The 20,640-nt window shown below is 47.7% G+C and overlaps 1 protein-coding gene across 3 annotated transcripts in view; it reads left to right on the forward strand.

Moving 5' to 3' along the window:
• LIFR (LIF receptor subunit alpha) overlaps positions 1 to 20,640 on the forward strand; it is a 72,110-nt gene that overhangs the window by 30,625 nt on the left and 20,845 nt on the right. For 2 of the 3 annotated variants that reach the window (XM_040420953.1, XM_040420955.1), the window contains exons 2-3: positions 10,642 to 10,761; positions 17,030 to 17,190. In XM_040420953.1, the coding sequence (XP_040276887.1) occupies positions 10,692 to 10,761; positions 17,030 to 17,190 (231 nt within the window). In that variant the 5' untranslated portion in view covers positions 10,642 to 10,691. Of the gene's footprint in view, positions 1 to 10,641; positions 10,765 to 13,976; positions 14,091 to 15,573; positions 15,723 to 17,029; positions 17,191 to 20,640 lie in introns of all 3 variants that reach the window. The other variant, XM_040420952.1, reaches the window with a different exon arrangement.

The following is a 20,640-nucleotide window of genomic DNA, read 5'->3' on the forward strand; positions in this document are numbered from 1 at the left end:
ATTACTTCCCACATCTGCCCGGACTATTTTATCCCTAATATTTTCTGCCCGTTTATAGCATATCATGGGTGGCCTCTGGAACTCTCCTATCCGTGGATAGGACTTGGATAATATGTGCCAATGTTGATTAACAATAGTCCTCAGGCGCTGGGACCAGGGATGGTATTTAATCGCTAAGGGGATCCTTGTTTCTTTCTTAGTTCTATCCGGTGGTGTAGTCTCAGCTTTATTACGCTGTATTTTCAATAGATCAGGGGGGTAGCCTCGCTCTCTAAATTTATTGGTCATATCGTCTAATCTTATTTGGCACATATCCCTATCACTGACGATCCGTCTAACCCTCTGGTATTGTGAATATGGGATAGATTCCTTGATGGTTGCTGGGTGACTACTTGAAAAGGACAGCAAACTGTTCCTATCAGTTGATTTCACAAATAAATCCGTCTGTATCTTACCTTCTTTGTCCCTAGTCACCTAGGTATCCAAAAAGGAAATTTTATCAGAACTATGGTGTACAGTGAATTTAAGTTCATCCCAGATGGAATTTAAATACGTGGTAAATTCCGTAAGGGATCGGACGTCGCCTCGCCATACGCAAAAAATATTGTCAATAAAACGACGCCAAAATATACAATGTTGATGATATAGAGGGCTAGAGTAAACAAATTGACACTCAAAAGAAGCCATATATGTATTTGCGTATGGCGGCGCGACGTTCGATCCCATCGCGGTCCCACGGCACTGCTGGTAAAAAGAATCTTGAAACAAAAAATAATTTTGCTCAAGGACTATTTTCAAAAGTTCCAGCCGGTCTTCTTCTTTGAAACGTTTGTCTGGACGCCATTCCACGGACACGTGCACCGCGAATTCAAGAAGGTAGTGCCGCCCTGTTTTCACTAGAATCTATCCTGAGGACAGGTCATAAATGGTAAAAACACAAATGCAATCGCACTCTGCAACCAGCACTCTGCCCTGCCTCTATGCTGGATGTTGAATGGGGCATTGGTGTACATTTTGGCCAAAGCGTAATAAGCCACTCGCCACGTCAAGGTTGCCTCTATGAGTGGTCCCTAACACTAGTAGCTACTTGTTATGGGCCATGATAGCCACACAAAGTCCAGGGAGCGCAGGTACAGCATGCACGCCAGGCACACTCTGCTTTTAACCCCGTCCGGTGCCGTGACAGCTTTCATCGGATCCAGGGATGCAAGTATCAACATGCATGCTGAGCCCACTATATACACTGCTCAAAAAAATAAAGGGAACACTTAAACAACACAATGTAACTCCAAGTCAATCACACTTCTGTGAAATCAAACTGTCCACTTAGGAAGCAACACTGAGTGACAATCAATTTCACATGCTGTTGTGCAAATGGGATAGACAACAGGTGGAAATTATAGGCAATTAGCAAGACACCCCCAATAAAGGAGTGGTTCTGCAGGTGGTGACCACAGACCACTTCTCAGTTCCTATGCTTCCTGGCTGATGTTTTGGTCACTTTTGAATGCTGGCGGTGCTTTCACTCTAGTGGTAGCATGAGACGGAGTCTACAACCCACACAAGTGGCTCAGGTAGTACAGCTTATCCAGGATGACACATCAATGCGAGCTGTGGCAAGAAGGTTTGCTGTGTCTGTCAGCGTAGTGTCCAGAGCATGGAGGCGCTACCAGGAGACAGGCCAGTACATCAGGAGACGTGGAGGAGGCCGTAGGAGGGCAACAACCCAGCAGCAGGACCGCTACCTCCGCCTTTGTGCAAGGAGGAACAGGAGGAGCACTGCCAGAGCCCTGCAAAATGACCTCCAGCAGGCCACAAATGTGCATGTGTCTGCTCAAACGGTCAGAAACAGACTCCATGAGGGTGATATGAGGGCCCGACGTCCACAGGTGGGGGTTGTGCTTACAGCCCAACACCGTGCAGGACGTTTGGCATTTTCCAGAGAACACCAATATTGGCAAATTCGCCACTGGCGCCCTGTGCTCTTCACAGATGAAAGCAGGTTCACACTGAGCACATGTGACAGACGTGACAGAGTCTGGAGACGCCATGGAGAACGTTCTGCTGCCTGCAACATCCTCCAGCATGACCGGTTTGGCATTGGGTCAGTAATGGTGTGGGGTGGCATTTCTTTGGAGGGCTGCACAGCCCTCCATGTGCTCGCCAGAGGTAGCCTGACTGCCATTAGGTACCGAGATGAGATCCTCAGATCCCTTGTGAGACCATATGCTGGTGCAGTTGGCCCTGGGTTCCTCCTAATGCAAGACAATGCTAGACCTCATATGGCTGGAATGTGTCAGCAGTTCCTGCAAGACGAAGGCATTGATGCTATCGACTGGCCCGCCTGTTCCCCAGACCTGAATCCAATTGAGCACATCTGGGACATCATGTCTCGCTCTATCCACCAACGTCACATTGCACCACAGACTGTCCAGGAGTTGGCAGATGCTTTAGTCCAGGTCTGGGAGGAGATCCCTCAGGAGACGGTCCGCCACCTCATCAGGAGCATGCACAGGCGTTGTAGGGAGGTCATACAGGCACGTGGAGGCCACACACACTACTGAGCCTCATTTTGACTTGTTTTAAGGACATTACATAAAAGTTGGATCTGCCTGTAGTGTGTTTTTCCACTTTAATTTTGAGGGTGACTCCAAATCTAGACCTCCATGGGTTAAAAAAATTTGATTTCCATTTTTTAATTTTTGTGTGATTTTGTTGTCAGCACATTCAACTATGTAAAGAACACAGTATTTCAGAAGAATATTTAATTAATTCAGATCTTGGATGTGTTATTTTTGTGTTCCCTTTATTTTTTTTGAGCAGTGTACTTCTCCTGGAGCCAAATGGCCACTGGTAGGTTCTATATAAGCAGACTCAGTTTTATACTGACTTTAAAACCAGCCTCCAGGACAGACTAACTGGTCAGGTGGGCATGACTCCAAGGAGATCGCCACGCCTCCAATATATACTACAAAGAAAAAATGTGGGGGGTTCAGTCAGCACAACCTGTATGCAGGTGCACATCGCTATGGCAAATTACACATACAAACGCAAAAACACAAATGCAATAGCACTCTGCAACCAGGCGTGGCGATCTCCATGCAGTCATGCACACCTGACCAGTTAGTCTTCCCTGGAGGCTGGTTTTAAAGTCAGTATAAAACTGAGTCTGCTTTTAAAGCGCCTACCAGTAGCCATTTGGCTCTAGGAGAAGTATATGGTGGGTTCAGCATGCATGTTGGTACTTGCATCCCTGGATCCGATGAAAGCTGTCACGGCACCGGACGGGGTTAAAAGCAGAGTGTGCTTGGCTTGCATGCTGTACCTGCGCTCCCTGGACTTTTGTGTGGCTATCATGGCCCATAACAGGTAGGTACTAGTGTTAGGGACCACTCCATAGAGGCGACCTTGACGTGGTGAGTGGCTTATTACGCTTTGGCCAAAATGTACACCAATGCCTCATTCAACATCCAGCATAGAGGCAGGGCAGAGTGCTGGTTGCAGAGTGCGATTGTATTTGTGTTTTTGCGTTTGTATCTGTATTTCGCCATAGCGATGTGCACCTGCATACAGGGTTGTGCTGACTGAACCCCCCACATAAATGGTAAAAGCCCCTTTTAAATGATGGATAATTTTGCTTATGCCTCGGCCTAGACTGGTAGACAATCTGTGGCCTCCAGACTGATACATTGTAGCCATCTAGAACAGCATTGTCTATATCGGATACAATTGTAACCATTTCTAGGCTGAAAGCAGGACCAGCTATGGACAGGGTTGCTGCATGTGAGTGGAAACAGACAGCAAGCAGATATTTTGAAAATGGCAACAAATGAAACTAAAAATCTATTAGGTTACAAAACGTAATTATACAGAGGATAGGTCTAATTTCAATTAAAATGGAAAACCCCTCTAAATGTGAGTGAGCATTCTTTGAGCGTGGCAGGTATATTGGAGAAGTAAGACCCCTGCTACATGGCAGCCAGAGAGGCATCCAGTTTCTTGTGGCTTCCCTGTAGGTGCAGGGTTCCCTGCCCATTTCCAACTGTTTGTCGCCGTGCCCATCAGTGTATTATACCCGCCCCTGTGAGATTGTTGTGCGGAGCTCGGTACCGGCCATGGAGCGGCCTGGGCTGTGCTTGCTGCGTGGCAGTGTTATCTGACTTACACAGGGAGCGAGTCCAAGAATATCAAGGATTTACTTGTTCTGTTCCCTGGTTATAATGGCGGCGGGGCCCGGGCGCGGCAGCTGGAGGTGCACCGAGGTGACAGCTGCCTCCGAGCCGTGTTTTTATATGCCGATAATGTTTTGTGTCTCATTAATCAGGCCTTTGTATTTAATGAAGGCTTTACTGGTGCTGGCGCAGGTGGCAGACGGTCTTGGCACAGATCCCCTGCCAAAGGCGGTGACAGAGGAGTAGGTTTTCATCAAGTACATATGGTGACGTATTGGATGACCTTAAAGGGGTAGCCCGTCTGGCATTAAGAAAAAAAAAATCACTGATCCTGGTTCCTCACTGCCCTCTGCTTTCTGGCCCCTCTTGTCGCGCCCGTCACTGCCAATCACTGCCCACAGTGGCCGCTTCCTAGGTGTATTTACTGCTGTTTTGTGTCTGCAGACCTATGTGTCCCCAGGTTTACCAGTGTACTCGGATCCTGCCGCCATAGACCTGTCCATCCCTTCCCTTTTATTAAAGCCGCCCGCCCTACACATTAGTGGAACCCATCAGGACCGGTGGATTTGGCCGACACTCTAATGCAGGGATCAGCAAGCCTCCAGCTGTTCTGAAACTACAACTCCCACAATCCCCTTTTCACTTCTTGCTATAGCAGCCAAGAAAGTGTGCATGCTGGGAGTTGTAGTTTTTACAGCAGTGAGCTGATCCCTGCTCTAATGTGTGGGGAGCTCTTGACTCTCCCCAGACAGATTGTCAGGATAGGAATGGACCGGGTTTTGAAATCTTTCTCCTTTTGCATTGTTGCATTTGCTCCTTTTGTGATCATCTTTTCATAATGCAGTAGGTGGTCACTGGGAATCGGTGGGTTTTGGGTGTGACGCGGTCAAGGGGTCCAGTTTCTGGACTGGACAGAGTCCAACGCCCTGCTAATCTCCAAAAGGGGTTACGGGCAGATATCGGTAAAGGAGCGGGCTGTTTTCCAACAGCGCCGCCCTGTCCAGAGGTTATAGGTGGTATTGCAGCTCAGCTGTATTGATATGAATGGGTCGTAGCTACAATACCAGACCTAGCCCATGGACAGCCCCTTTAAATGTCCCATATTAAGAATTTATATTACATTTCCAGTATCTGCGGAGCTTTTACCGGCATCATTAGCAATTGAGCACTTCTGCAGTATTTTAGAGGAAAATCGAAGGTGACTTTGTGCCCCGTGTGGTTTTCTGATTTTCTTTTCGAGCTTTGATTTGATCATTAATGTTGGATTTATCTTCTAGAAGTCGTCTTTTTATAAAAAGGCAGGTCTGGAAAGTCTCCAGCTAAAGCCGGGGAGTAAAGTAAACTTTTATAGAAGGATCGGTGTATGTATAAGGCTACTTTCACACGGGCGTTTTCGCTTTCCGTTTGTGAGATCCGTTCAGGGCTCTAAAAAGCGGTCCAAAACGGATCAGTTTGCATTCTGAATGGACAAGGATCCGCTCAGAATGCATCAGTTCCGTCTCCGTTCCGCTGTGGAGGCTGCTTGCAGCGTTTTGGTGTCCGTCTGACGAAACGGAGCCAAATGGATCCGTCCTGGCACACAATGCAAGTCAATGGGGACGGATCAGTTTTCTATGACATAATCTGGCGCAATAGAAAACGGTTCCGTCCTCCATTGACTTGACTTTCAATGGTGTTCAAGACTGATCCGTCTTGGCTATGTTACAGATCATACAAACGGATCCGTTCTGAACGGATGCAGACGGCTGTATTATCTGAACGGATGCGTCTGTGCAGATCCATGACGGATCCGCACCAAACGCGAGTGTGAAAGTAGCCTAAGTCATGTGCAGTTATAGGTCACCTCTCCATGATGACGTATGTTCATGTTGTGACAGGATCCTGAGCGTAGTACAAATGATGGTTTATATAATGTGTGTGTGTGCGCGCGCTGCAGTGTAAAGCATGGCTAATGACAGTGACCAGATACAGTTAGGGAATAGCCATGAGCATATAAGGTTACACTGCAATCATGTCCTTCATAGCGGATGGGTGACGTGATTGCTACGGTCCCACTTCTTATACAGAGTAGACTGAGACCCGGGAAGTGCTGTAATCTGGAGGAGACGTTCCTGGGAAACCTCGCTGTGTGCGGGCGGGCATTATCCTGCTGATGGATACCAGTTGGAAGCCCTACATGAGAGGAGCACACTGGCGGCAGGATGTCCTGCACATATCACTGAGATGTTAGTGTCCCTGGTATCACTACTAGGGGTGACCGACTCGTATGCGGTGGCCACAGATCCTCACCAGCAGGGGGCAGTGTGTCGCTCCACAGCAAAGGCAGGATTGAAGCACTCACCACGAGGCCTCCATACTGGAACCTGACCATCGTCCAATCCCAAACAGAACCTGGATTCATCACTGCCGATGATACTGTTCTAGTTTGTAGCAGTCCAGGCTTCTTGTTCCTGACACCACTATGACAGGGCTGACTGTCAATGGCAGGACATGAAATGAGTGGCGTGCCACCAAATTTCCTTCTGTTAAGCGCAGGGTGGATTTGATTTAAATCACTAGTCAGTAAGGCTTGATTTAAATCAGTTTTCTACATAAAGACTAATTCTTGCTGGTATAACTTATAATATGCAAGTAGATTAAGATTTTTAGAATAACAACTTTTCATATTAGTTTGATTAGGTTGATTCTGTATTCATAGGTTTGTAGAAGTTAGGATTAAGGTCTTTTTTCTCAACTCTGTTCATGTTATAACATTTTTGCTGTGAAGAAGAGGCCTGTGATCTCTGCTGAGTCAAATTCAGTTTTGAGAACTGCAAAAGTAAACCAAGCATCTGTGATAATATCTTGTAGGCAGAGAAACTGCCCAATAATCTTACAAAAACCTCTGGAAGAGCATGACATTGTGAATGGATTCATGGAATTTATTTACCAAAAAAATTACACATATAGAAACATAGAATGTGTCGGCAGATAATAACCATTTGGCCCATCTAGTCTGCCCAATATACTGAATACTATGGATAGCCCCCGGCCCTATCTTATATGAAGGATGGCCTTATGCCTATCCCATCCATGCTTAAACCCCTTCACTGTATTTGCAGCTACCACTTCTGCAGGAAGGCTATTCCATGCATCCACTACTCTCTCAGTAAAGTAATACTTCCTTATATTACTTTTAAACCTTTGCCCCTCTAATTTAAAACTATGTCCTCTTGTAGCAGTTTTTCTTCTTTTAAATATTCTCTCCTCTTTTACCTTGTTGATTCCCTTTATGTATTTAGCAGTTTCTATCATCTCCCCTCTGTCTCGTCTTTCTTCCAAGCTATACATATTAAGGTCCTTTAATCTTTCCTGGTAAGTTTTATCCTGCAATCCATGTACCAGTTTAGTAGCTCTTCTCTGAACGCTCTCCAAAGTATCAATATCCTTCTGGAGATATGGTCTCCAGTACTGCGCACAATACTCCAAATGAGGTCTCACTAGTGCTCTGTAGAGCGGCATGAGCGCCTCCCTCTTTCTACTGGTAATGCCTCTCCCTATACACCCAAGCATTCTGCTAGCATTTCCTGCTGCTCTGTGACATTGTCTGCCTACCTTTAAGTCTTCTGAAATAATGACCCCTAAATCCCTTTCCTCAGATACTGAGGTTAGGACTGTATCACTGATTTTATATTCTGCTCTTGGGTTTTTACGCCCCAGGTGCATTATCTTGCACTTATCAACATTACATTTTAGTTGCCAGATTTTTGACCATTCCTCTAGTTTTCCTAAATCCTTTTCCATTTGGTGTATCCCTCCAGGAACATCAACCCTGTTACAAATCTTTGTGTCATCCGCAAAAAGATACACCTTACCATCGAGGCCTTCTGCAATTTCGCTGATAAAGATATTAAACAATATGGGTCCCAGAACAGATCCCTGAGGTACCCCACTGGTAACAAGACCATGGTCTGAATATACTCCATTGACTACAACCCTCTGTTGTCTGTCCCTCAGCCACTGCCTAATCCATTCAACAATATGGGAGTCCACGTACAGCCTTATTCTACATAATTAAAAAACTAATCTTTATTTCATGATGGAATAACCTTTTGGATGGTAATATATTTTCCTCAAAAAGCATTTTATATAAAGAAAAATCAGATTTAAATCAATTGATTTTTATCCACCCTGGTTAAGTGTCTTGAAATGGTCCAGGCAGAGACAGGGGGGTAATGAAGGGGGCACCTGTAACTGGGAGGTGGATGCTCGTGCTTGTCGGCGGATCAAACGCTCCTCTCTGCTGGTGTCTGTTTTGCCCGTCTGGAGCGTGTTCGCCACGCGTGCGTTTCATCACAACCACGCTGCCAACACCTCTTAAGGCTAGCGCTACACAGCAACATGTGTGTCATACGAAAAAAAGGTACAACTACACTGTAACATGTGTCGCGTGGCATTTTTTGTAATGTTAGTCAACGGTGTCACCTTCGACATTCTGCGACATACATGACAGTCGCACAAAGCGTGACACCATCATTACAAAAAATGTTGCACGACATTGCAGTGACAAATGTCGTTGTGTAGCTCTAGTCTAATCGCTAGGTCAGAACAGTCTAGATGGTGGACAATTCATCGGAAGGCCATCCTGCTCCTCTCAAAGTCTGTCAACTGGCCAGAATGGGTTTGAGTGCGTTGTAGAGGCATGTCTAGCCAAGAGGTACACTACCCTAAAGTAGCCTCTGAGAGCCTTTTTATAGGGCAGCAGGGGAAGCACTTTTACGCCCTCTTGTGGCAAGACCCAATGTCTAATCAGACCAGACTTGTAATCATTTACATACCTGCCTGAGACATAACTGCAGGACATTTCCAGGTGGGTGTATTTTTCCTTTTTTCTTGTAGTGCCTTTCTTGTGTGTCGGGTGTGAATCAGGTTTTGTGCCAGTAGCTACGAAGACTCTGAATGCAGAGGAAACCATGGGAAACACAGACCCAGAGGTGTAAGAAGACTTGTATATCAACTAGTACAGGGAAATTCAGTTAAAGAGAACCTGCATCAACCCAATTGCATGAGGCATACTACCTGGTTAGGGTTGATCCTGCTGATCAAAGTAATACTTGTCTTGTGAAAATCTGTTGTGGCGTTCCCAAGGAAAAAAATATTCTTTCTGGAGTTGAGGTGTGTGACCAGCATTGGAAAGCTGAGGTGCACTGAGGGACTATGTCCTGCCCCCCGGTGCACGGAGTCCCTCATCATTTTTATTTTTTATTTTTTCCATAAGGCACACCACAACTGATTTTCACAAAACGGGTATCATTTTAATCAGCAGAATCAACCCAATCAGTCAGTATGGCTGGTTTAATAAGGTTGATCCTGCTGACCTTCCCCCTTAATCTGGCGTCAGTGGGATCTGACACGTGCTGGATTAATGGCTTGGAGTAAAGTAGATAAAAGCCAGCCAAAAGGAAGAACGACTAAGGTCCAATATTACACGACCAGAAATAGCCCTGATGGGTTCCCAGTGCTCAGCGGTCTTTCCCTGGTCTTGTTCCAGTTCTGTACTGGAAACCAGTGCGGATTATCAGACGGATCGGGTGCTTCATTACTATCACACCCTGGAAATCACAGGGACCAGTGAGCACCCAGCCTTCAGATGTAAGACCCCGATGTTGTGCCCCCGTTGGACAATATACAACCATTTTGGCAATCTGTAGCTGTATACAGAGACTGGTGAGAACAGCAAGCAGAGGTCTTAAAAATGATCACCTTGGGAAATGTCTTCATCTATATGACCATTGCTATTAGCTCCAATCCTTTCACGCCGTGCTTGCTGGATGTCGGACCCTTGCCAGTTAGATAATGATGGCCTATCCTGAGGAAAGGACATCAGTACAAAAGTTCTTGAAAAACAGTGAAAGCACCATAAAAAAAAAATGCAACAGAATGCTGTGTATCCAGCTTTTCCTCATAGGGAAGAAGCTCACATGCCAGACCCTGTATTTGGATTGGGGTCCTCTATGGCAGCCCCTCGTTTTCTGCTACTAATAGTCTTTCTGTATCGTCCCTGACCTCAACTCTGCTTGGCCTGGACCGACCACCTTGTCCCTGGGCCTCGAGTAACCATGAATAATGTATAGGTCACGGCTCCTTATCAGCTGGTGAATCAATTAAACTCTTAAGCCTGTCAGTCTCAGATTGCATTTCTGTAAAGCTAGCCACATACCCACTGAGCCAGGCCGGTGTAGAGTATCCATATGAACGCATGGTTGGCCACGGGCCTGGGAGATCCTTGCACTGTATGATTGACTTGCATCTGGTGCCAGCAGCACCTGTAAATGAGATATAGACTAACACACGCACCGGGGGGTGGGGGGCGACCACCGGTTTAATGGGGATGTTTGGGTCAAAAGCGTAAATACACAGATTTATGGAAACAAAGTTTTTTCGGTTTTCTTTCTTCATATAATATGTTTTTTTTTTTTTTCTCTTGCAGGATTTGGTGAATGGATAAGAAATGCTGCTATAACATAGCAAACCCAGAGAATGTGGCGTATTTTCAGTGTGGTCAACGTGCTGGCTGCTCTGCTGCACCATGTCTGCGGTCGGGACTCGGGTAAGTGACACAATTTCTATATCACTGTTGTAAATGTATTTTCTGACCCTGAGTAAAATTCTGTCTGCCTGCAACAACCGCTAGAGGAGGCTCAGGAGATTACTGCATACAGATATATACAGCCACCACTAGAGGGAGCTCAGGAGATTACTGCATACAGAGATATATACAGCTACCACTAGGGGGAGCTCAGGAGATTACTGCATACAGTTATATACAGACACCACTAGAGGGAGCTCAGGAGATTACTGCATACAGATATATACAGCCACCACTAGAGGGAGCTCAGGAGCTTACTGCATACAGATATATACAGCCACCACTAGAGGGAGCTCAGGAGATTACTACATACAGATATATACAGCCACCACTAGAAGGCGCTCAGGAGATTACTGTATACAGATATATACAGACACCACTAGAGGGAGCTCAGAAGATTACTGCATACAGATATATACAGCCACCACTAGAGAGAGCTCAGGAGATTACTGCATACAGATATATACAGCCACCACTAGAGGGAGCTCAGGAGATTACTGCATACAGATATATACAGCCACCACTAGAGGGAGCTCAGGAGATTACTACATACAGATATATACAGCCACCACTAGAGAGAGCTCAGGAGATTACTGCATACAGATATATACAGCCACCACTAGAGGGAGCTCAGGAGATTACTGTATACAGATATATACAGACACCACTAGAGGGAGCTCAGAAGATTACTGCATACAGATATATACAGCCACCACTAGAGAGAGCTCAGGAGATTACTGCATACAGATATATACAGCCACCACTAGAGGGAGCTCAGGAGATTACTGCATACAGATATATACAGCCACCACTAGAGGGAGCTCAGGAGATTACTACATACAGATATATACAGCCACCACTAGGGGGAGCTCAGGAGATTACTACATACAGATATATACAGCCATCACTAGAGGGAGCTCAGGAGATTACTGCATACAGATATATACAGCCACCACTAGAGGGAGCTCAGGAGATTACTGCATACAGATATATACAGCCACCACTAGAGGGAGCTCAGGAGATTACTGCATACAGATATATACAGTCACCACTAGAGGGAGCTCTGGAGATTACTGCATACAGATATATACAACCACCACTAGAGGGAGCTCAGGAGATTACTGCATACAGATATATACAGCCACCACTAGAGAGAGCTCAGGAGATTACTGCATACAGATATATACAGCCACCACTAGAGGGAGCTCAGGAGATTACTGCATACAGATATATACAGCCACCACTAGAGGGAGCTCAGGAGATTACTACATACAGATATATACAGCCACCACTAGGGGGAGCTCAGGAGATTACTACATACAGATATATACAGCCATCACTAGAGGGAGCTCAGGAGATTACTGCATACAGATATATACAGCCACCACTAGAGGGAGCTCAGGAGATTACTGCATACAGATATATACAGCCACCACTAGAGGGAGCTCAGGAGATTACTGCATACAGATATATACAGTCACCACTAGAGGGAGCTCTGGAGATTACTGCATACAGATATATACAACCACCACTAGAGGGAGCTCAGGAGATTACTGCATACAGATATATACAGCCACCACTAGTGGGCTCTCAGGTGCTTACTTCCTACTGATATACATTGGCAGTGCAGGTTTTGCTGCGTTTGAGTTGCATACAGTTTTATTTGTTGCGGGTTTACCCCGGATTTCATCCTTTGCCATGGGTGAAATGCACAAATAATTGACATACTGCAGATTTCAAAGTGCGCTCCTCAGGTCAGTTTCTGACAACTTCTGCACAGTGTAGAAGCTTTGCTGGTCGTGTATTATGCTGTGGATTCAGTGTGTAATATGCAGCATGTACAGGTGCCCCAAAGATTTGACCATATGTGGGGCTGATCTGGACATAGTACGGTGGTCCTCTGAGTCTGGTTAGGTTTGTATGAATGAGGCTGCCCCCGGTTGTTTGGCAGAGCGGTATCTCTGCTTCTTCCTCCCCCTCGGTCTTGGCTATGACCATCGTCAGCCATAATGGGGATGGATGCTCAGCACTGAGCCTTTGAGGCAGCTTCAAGTGCAACTCCAGTAAACAGCCATTAAAGTGTTGACCTAAGGAAGAGTGCGGATCATAAAAGCTGCAAATCCCCAACGTGTAATAAATCGTAGGGGATAATAAAATCTTGGCGGAGGTCTTTATTCACAGATTTGGTTTTACTTTTCTCCTATTGAAATTTTTCAGGGGCTGGTGAACTGCTGCTCTCCCCGCGCGATCACTGCATACAAAGGGGCGCGTCCTCTGTGTGTCACGGGGAATCCTTGCCCGATCCGTACATCTCAATGGGTCTATTAAAGGACCCCAGGGCTGTCTGACTCATCTCCTGTTAGGACTGTGTGTCCTTTCTTTTCTTCTAGGCTCAAGATATCCTGCAATGAGTGGCGCACGAGGACCAACTTTGCGAAAAATGTTTGCATTACTTTGTTGGCTGTAAAAAAATAAATAACCAGATATTATTATTTTTTTTTAAATTATCTCGGGCCATTCATCTCGGAATCTCTTGAGGCAAGAGGAACGGTAAGGAAGGCCACAGCACTCAGTTTAGCGCTGCAGCCTCTTCCTTAACCTGACGCGTCGCGTCCATTGGCCCCACGGCGTTTGTGCAGTTCAGTCACATTAAAGTGAATAAAATTTAGCTGCAGTACCAATCACTGCCACTATACAATATATGGCGCTGTTCCAGTGCTTGACCGAGCGCAGCTCCCGGAGTTTCACAGAGACAAAAAGAGGGGAAAGTTTTGTCAGGTGGTAAATATACATGGGAGGAATGGATGTGCGGTATTTACACCACTGACTCCGCCATCCAAGTATTATAATGGCGGGCACGACTTTTCTAATTTTCTTATTTTCTTCAATGAGCTTTTTTGATCTACAGATCAATGAAACCTAATGGGATTTCATCAGTAAACCCATGCTCATTCCAAAAATGTCAGTCATGACCCTGTCCCACGTGGGTCTGAGGGGCTGTGCTGCAGAACCCACAGATGAGAGGTGCAGCCATGTTTTTTTGGCAGCTCCTTTATACTCCATGACTCTGCACTGTCTCATGTGTTAGTAGTTATTTATGCAGCGCTAGAACGATGCAGGACGCACCTAGACCTGACGTTACTGCAAGGTCTTCTCCATTATTTTTGGTTTTATCTTTCAGATTTCTTCAAGAACCTTCACTGCGTCACGCATGATTTTCAGATCATGTCCTGTCAGTGGGACACACCTCATCCTCCTGACCAGGAAATCGCCTACAGGGTTTGTTCTAGGTAAGAATCAGAAACTCCTTACTGACTGTCTCCTTTACACTGCGGAGAAGGTTGGCGAATAATATTAATGTATGGTTCTTAGGCAATATTCCTGTCCATATATAGTCCTGCTCTCAGCTGAGAAGTGGATACAGTTGTATCCAGTCTAGACAATGCTCCGTGAGCTAAACAGCCCGGACTCCAGACTGATACATTGTAACAAACTAGTACAGTTGTATCCAGTCTAGACAATGCTCTGTGAGCTAAACAGCCCGGACTCCAGACTGATACATTGTAACAAACTAGTACAGTTGTATCCAGTCTAGACAATGCTCTGTGAGCTAAACAGCCCGGACTCCAGACTGATACATTGTAACAAACTAGCACAGTTGTATCCAGTCTAGACAATGCTCTGTGAGCTAAACAGCCCGGACTCCAGACTGATACATTGTAACAAACTAGCACAGTTGTATCCAGTCTAGACAATGCTCTGTGAGCTAAACAGCCCGGACTCCAGACTGATACATTGTAACAAACTAGCAGAGTTGTATCCAGTCTAGACAATGCTCTGTGAGCTAAACAGCCCGGACTTCAGACTGATACATTGTAACAAACTAGCACAGTTGTATCCAGTCTAGACAATGCTCTGTGAGCTAAACAGCCCGGACTCCAGACTGATACATTGTAACAAACTAGCACAGTTGTATCCAGTCTGGACAATGCTCTGTGAGCTAAACAGCCTGGACTCCAGACTGATACATTGTAACAAACTAGTATAGTTGCACAAATCTCTCTGTTAGTTTGTTACATTGTATCAGTCTGGAGTCCAGGCTGTTTAGCTCACAGAGCATTGTCTAGACTGGATACAACTGTGCTAGTTTGTTACAATGTATCAGTCTGAAGTCCGGGCTGTTTAGCTCACAGAGCATTGTCTAGACTGGATACAACTGTGCTAGTTTGTTACAATGTATCAGTCTGGAGTCCGGGCTGTTTAGCTCACAGAGCATTGTCTAGACTGGATACAACTGTGCTAGTTTGTTACAATGTATCAGTCTGGAGTCCGGGCTGTTTAGCTCACAGAGCATTGTCTAGACTGGATACAACTGTACTAGTTTGTTACAATGTATCAGTCTGGAGTCCGGGCTGTTTAGCTCACAGAGCATTGTCTAGACTGGATACAACTGTGCTAGTTTGTTACAATGTATCAGTCTGGAGTCCGGGCTGTTTAGCTCACAGAGCATTGTCTAGACTGGATACAACTGTGCTAGTTTGTTACAATGTATCAGTCTGGAGTCCGGGCTGTTTAGCTCACAGAGCATTGTCTAGGGCTGTTGTACATGGATAACATCTGCCCTTACAACTTTTTGCCAGGATGATCAGCAGGATTTGTGACTTTCTTTACCAGACTCGGATCCATACATGAGATCTTAGGAGACCTCATTAGACTTGTATACCAGGCTACACGATGGAATCACTGATTGCTGTTGGCTCGCCTCTTACACAGGTCCGCTATCCCGCCCATGTGTTTCGACACAACTGGAAACAAGTTAGAAGTGCCGTTTCAGGTTTTCTCAACCTCTGATATATACGTAGAGGCCAAAGATGGTTCAGAGAACCGATCCGTACGCATCCAGAAGACCGCCTTAGATATTCGTAAGTCTTGTTTCTTGTTATGACACCCCCTGTTACATAATTTGTAGGACATCCCCTGCTGTTTCATACTTGTTATGTCGCCCCCTACAAGTATTTAACAGCAGGGGGCGCCATAACAGGTACTGTATGTGACATCAATATATACAGGTGTAGAAACGTTCTGTTTCCTGCATCAGCACAGCTCCTGATTAACACGTTGGTGTTTAGGGGTTAATAGAGGTGGTCATTCAGCACACAGGAGTACCCCGCAGAAGTATGGGGAGAGATCAAGATAGATTTCCCCAACCAAGTACTTAGCAAAAGTGCTGTGTACCATTGCCATAGACATTATGTAATTAAGTTGTAATTTTATTTTATTATGATTATAAATAAAAGCTAAGTTTTAGGTCCTTGCCCTTAGTGATACAGTGCTGTGTACCATTGCCATAGACATTATGTAAAAAAATGCCTAAAAACTATGGGGGTCATTTTCTATGCTGAAATTAGGCATATTTCAGGCCCAAATAGTGGCGCAACGGTAATAAAGTTTTTTTATTTATTTTTTTGGTACATACGTGGTCCTAAACTCTTCTAATAATGGGATGTCCCCACTGAATGAATTTCCAGAATATCCTGAGGATGTTTGACCTGTGAAGGCGATGGAGACCCCTAAGTGCTCCAGAAACGGGGCCCCATGTTCCCAGTTTGTGCCCTCATGTGCGTCTTCAGCTTCTCCCCTGCGTCCCTACATATGGAGAGCGAGCGCAGACTTCAGTCCGTCTATTCACCCTGGGATGGGGTTAAGGGCTGCGTCTTGGGCCTCTGTGATTATATGTTTTTAACTGTAATAAGTATATTTTGTATCTTTTGTACACGGATATTAGGAAGCTGAATAGGTGACGTAGAGGGAGTATTATATTTAAAAAAACGTAGTTACATCCCATTAGTATGCATAGGTAAGGGGGCGTGACCCCCCAAAACGTTGTGCGGAATGCGATTGTGCGGACTGCGATTGTTGGGAGCCTTATACAATATAATATACCGCATCTTGTCTCCATAATGTGCTGTGTTGATCACCACTGGTCTATGACCAGCATTAGCTCAGCATGGTGCTCGCATGGGGTCCTATGTACCCCCAGCAGAGGAGGGGTTAAATCCATTTCCTGTAAATCTCGCACTGACACTTTGTATCCTGAGCCTGTTCTGCTGATTAGCTGCATCTTCCTGTGTGTGATTTCATTAGTGAGATGGACCTAATGGAGGCTGCTTTTCCTCGGAGAGGTTGCGCCGTGTTGCGCTTCCATACTAAGTGTGTTTGTTTCTTGCAGCTTTTGTTCCGTACCCGCCGGAGATTCGCTCCCTGGACGCCGACTATCAGTCTGACATGCTGCTGGTGGAGTGGACGGCGAATTCATCTTCTATCCTGGAGGAAGCGAGATTGACCTGTGAGATGAATGTGCTGCGTGGAGAAGACCTAGTAGTCCAAAATGTACGTTCATGCCTGCACATAGCTGTAGATGCATCTGTATCTTATGTGGTCTGCAAACAGCAGATCTAATGTGTAGCTGAGCATATGATACCAGATAATGGGTGGAGGTGTAAGAGTTCTACCCACTGGCTGTTTATGTAATGACTGGGCAGACTGCTTTATAGAGTGAACTATGCAGCTCTTCAGAGCTGCACAGTCTCCTCTGCCCCTGCTCTTCTCTGGGCTGCGCCCTCTCCTCTGCCCCTGCTCTTCTCTGAGCTGCGCCCTCTCTTCTGCTCTTCTCTGAGCTGCGCCCTCTCCTCTGCCCCTGCTCTTCTCTGAGCTGCGCCCTCTCCTCTGCCCCTGCTCTTCTCTGAGCTGCGCCCTCTCCTCTGCCCCTGCTCTTCTCTGAGCTGCACCCTCTCTTCTGCTCTTCTCTGAGCTGCGCCCTCTAGTCTGCCCCTGCTCTTCTCTGAGCTGCGCCCTCTCCTCTGCCCCTGCTCTTCTCTGAGCTGCGCCCTCTCCTCTGCCCCTGCTCTTCTCTGAGCTGCGCCCTCTCCTCTGCCCCTGCTCTTCTCTGAGCTGCGCCCTCTCCTCTGCCCCTGCTCTTCTCTGAGCTGCGCCCTCTCCTCTGCCCCTGCTCTTCTCTGAGCTGCGCCCTCTCCTCTGCTCCTGCTCTTCTCTGAGCTGCGCCCTCTCCTCTGCCCCTGCTCTTCTCTGAGCTGCGCCCTCTCCTCTGCCCCTGCTCTTCTCTGAGCGGCGCCCTCTCCTCTGCCCCTGCTCTTCTCAGAGCCCGCGCCCTCTCCTCTGCCCCTGCTCTTCTCAGAGCCCGCGCCCTCTCCTCTGCCCCTGCTCTTCTCAGAGCCCGCGCCCTCTCCTCTGCCCCTGCTCTTCTCAGAGCCCGCGCCCTCTCCTCTGCCCCTGCTCTTCTCAGAGCCCGCGCCCTCTCCTCTGCCCCTGCTCTTCTCAGAGCCCGCGCCCTCTCCTCTGCCCCTGCTCTTCTCAGAGCCCGCGCCCTCTCCTCTGCCCCTGCTCTTCTCAGAGCCCGCGCCCTCTCCTCTGCCCCTGCTCTTCTCAGAGCCCGCGCCCTCTCCTCTGCCCCTGCTCTTCTCAGAGCCCGCGCCCTCTCCTCTGCCCCTGCTCTTCTCAGAGCCCGCGCCCTCTCCTCTGCCCCTGCTCTTCTCAGAGCCCGCGCCCTCTCCTCTGCCCCTGCTCTTCTCAGAGCCCGCGCCCTCTCCTCTGCCCCTGCTCTTCTCAGAGCCCGCGCCCTCTCCTCTGCCCCTGCTCTTCTCAGAGCCCGCGCCCTCTCCTCTGCCCCTGCTCTTCTCAGAGCCCGCGCCCTCTCCTCTGCCCCTGCTCTTCTCAGAGCCCGCGCCCTCTCCTCTGCCCCTGCTCTTCTCAGAGCCCGCGCCCTCTCCTCTGCCCCTGCTCTTCTCAGAGCCCGCGCCCTTTTCTCTGCCCCTGCTCTTCTCAGAGCCCGCGCCCTCTCCTCTGCCCCTGCTCTTCTCAGAGCCCGCGCCCTCTCCTCTGCCCCTGCTCTTCTCAGAGCCCGCGCCCTCTCCTCTGCCCCTGCTCTTCTCAGAGCCCGCGCCCTCTCCTCTGCCCCTGCTCTTCTCAGAGCCCGCGCCCTCTCCTCTGCCCCTGCTTTTCTCAGAGCCCGCGCCCTCTCCTCTGCCCCTGCTCTTCTCAGAGCCCGCGCCCTCTCCTCTGCCCCTGCTCTTCTCAGAGCCCGCGCCCTCTCCTCTGCCCCTGCTCTTCTCAGAGCCCGCGCCCTCTCCTCTGCCCCTGCTCTTCTCAGAGCCCGCGCCCTCTCCACTGCCCCTGCTCTTCTCAGAGCCCGCGCCCTCTCCTCTGCCCCTGCTCTTCTCAGAGCCCGCGCCCTCTCCTCTGCCCCTGCTCTTCTCAGAGCCCGCGCCCTCTCCTCTGCCCCTGCTCTTCTCAGAGCCCGCGCCCTCTCCTCTGCCCCTGCTCTTCTCAGAGCCCGCGCCCTCTCCTCTGCCCCTGCTCTTCTCAGAGCCCGCGCCCTCTCCTCTGCCCCTGCTCTTCTCAGAGCCCGCGCCCTCTCCTCTGCCCCTGCTCTTCTCAGAGCCCGCGCCCTCTCCTCTGCCCCTGCTCTTCTCAGAGCCCGCGCCCTCTCATCTTCCGTAAAGCTGCCTCTGCCCCGCTCAGCGCTCGTTTTTTTTTTTAAGGAGAGGTTGTGGGGGGAAAACTTGTTGTGTGGACAGATTTCCGCTTCCTGAGAAGAGCCTGGAGAGGTGATTAAACCACTAGACCACTCAGTGTTAACCCGTATTTTATACTATACTAGTAAGAAACAAAATATTCCCAACCCCTTCCCCCCAGACCACCAGGCATTAAAGAGGATTTGTCACCAGCGACCTCCCTGTCCAACTGTTTGCATAGATACATAGCTGCGGTTCAGCTGATTAAAACACTGTTGTTCTTTTCTTGATCTTGGGCTCCTTCCTAAGTCATGATACTTTTTCTAGTATACTTTTTTACATTTGTTTTGCTCTTGTTGCTCCCAAGCTCTACTCCTTTATGTGACCTGCTGCTCCATTGCTAAATTGCCACTGCCTGACCTTGTCAATCAAAGCAGTGAAGGAGGGGCTGGCCACAGAAAGGAGCAGAGCTTGAGTGCAACAAAAGCAATGGTGACGCCCTCATTGCACAAAAGGCCTAATTTGTACATTTTAGAAAAATTATCATAACTTTGGAACAAAGCCTCAAATCAGCAAAAGAAAAACTGTTTTAATTCGGTGAATGACAGCGATGTGTCTGAGCAGATAGTTGGATAGGGAGGTCGCTGGTGACAGATTCCCTTTAACTTCACTATAACTGTGCATCATCGAGGAACAAAATATCACCACTTAATAAAACCTTGGCCCTAAGTTCTCGTATGTGTACCTCAGGGGGTGCATACCGTCTCTCTAGGGGTACTCTCACTCTTAGGGCTCATTCAGACGGCCGAATGAATGACTCTGCATCCGTTCCACAATTTTGTAGAACGGGTGCGGACCCATTCATTTCAATGGGGCCGCAAAAGATGTGGACAGCACAACATGTGCTGTCTGCATCTGTGGTTCCGTTCCACGGCTCCGTGGATGGTGGCCAAGAATAGGCATATTCTATTATGGTTGCGGGCATGTGCGGTCCGCAAATTGCGGAATGCACGCGGCCGGTACCCGTGTTTTGCGGATCCACAGAGCACTACAGCCGTCTGAATGGCCCCTAACTATGCTGGGCTTGACCAGTGGCGTATAAGTTGGTTTATTTTATTTTTTAACCATTTGTGTGCCATTGGGCAGTGTTTTTAATGTGGTTGAATACCTCTTTCGCCCCTTCTACTACTCCCAAGACCAGTACATGTTAAGGCCTTCTACTACCCTAGACCACCAGGTAATTAAATGTTAAACCACCTTCTGCCCTAGTCTGGCAAGTAAGAAGGGCATAACCCTATTCTATGAGGAA

The sequence above is a fragment of the Bufo bufo genome, chromosome 2 (genome assembly GCF_905171765.1).
Source record: "Bufo bufo chromosome 2, aBufBuf1.1, whole genome shotgun sequence".
Lineage (NCBI taxonomy): Eukaryota > Metazoa > Chordata > Amphibia > Anura > Bufonidae > Bufo > Bufo bufo.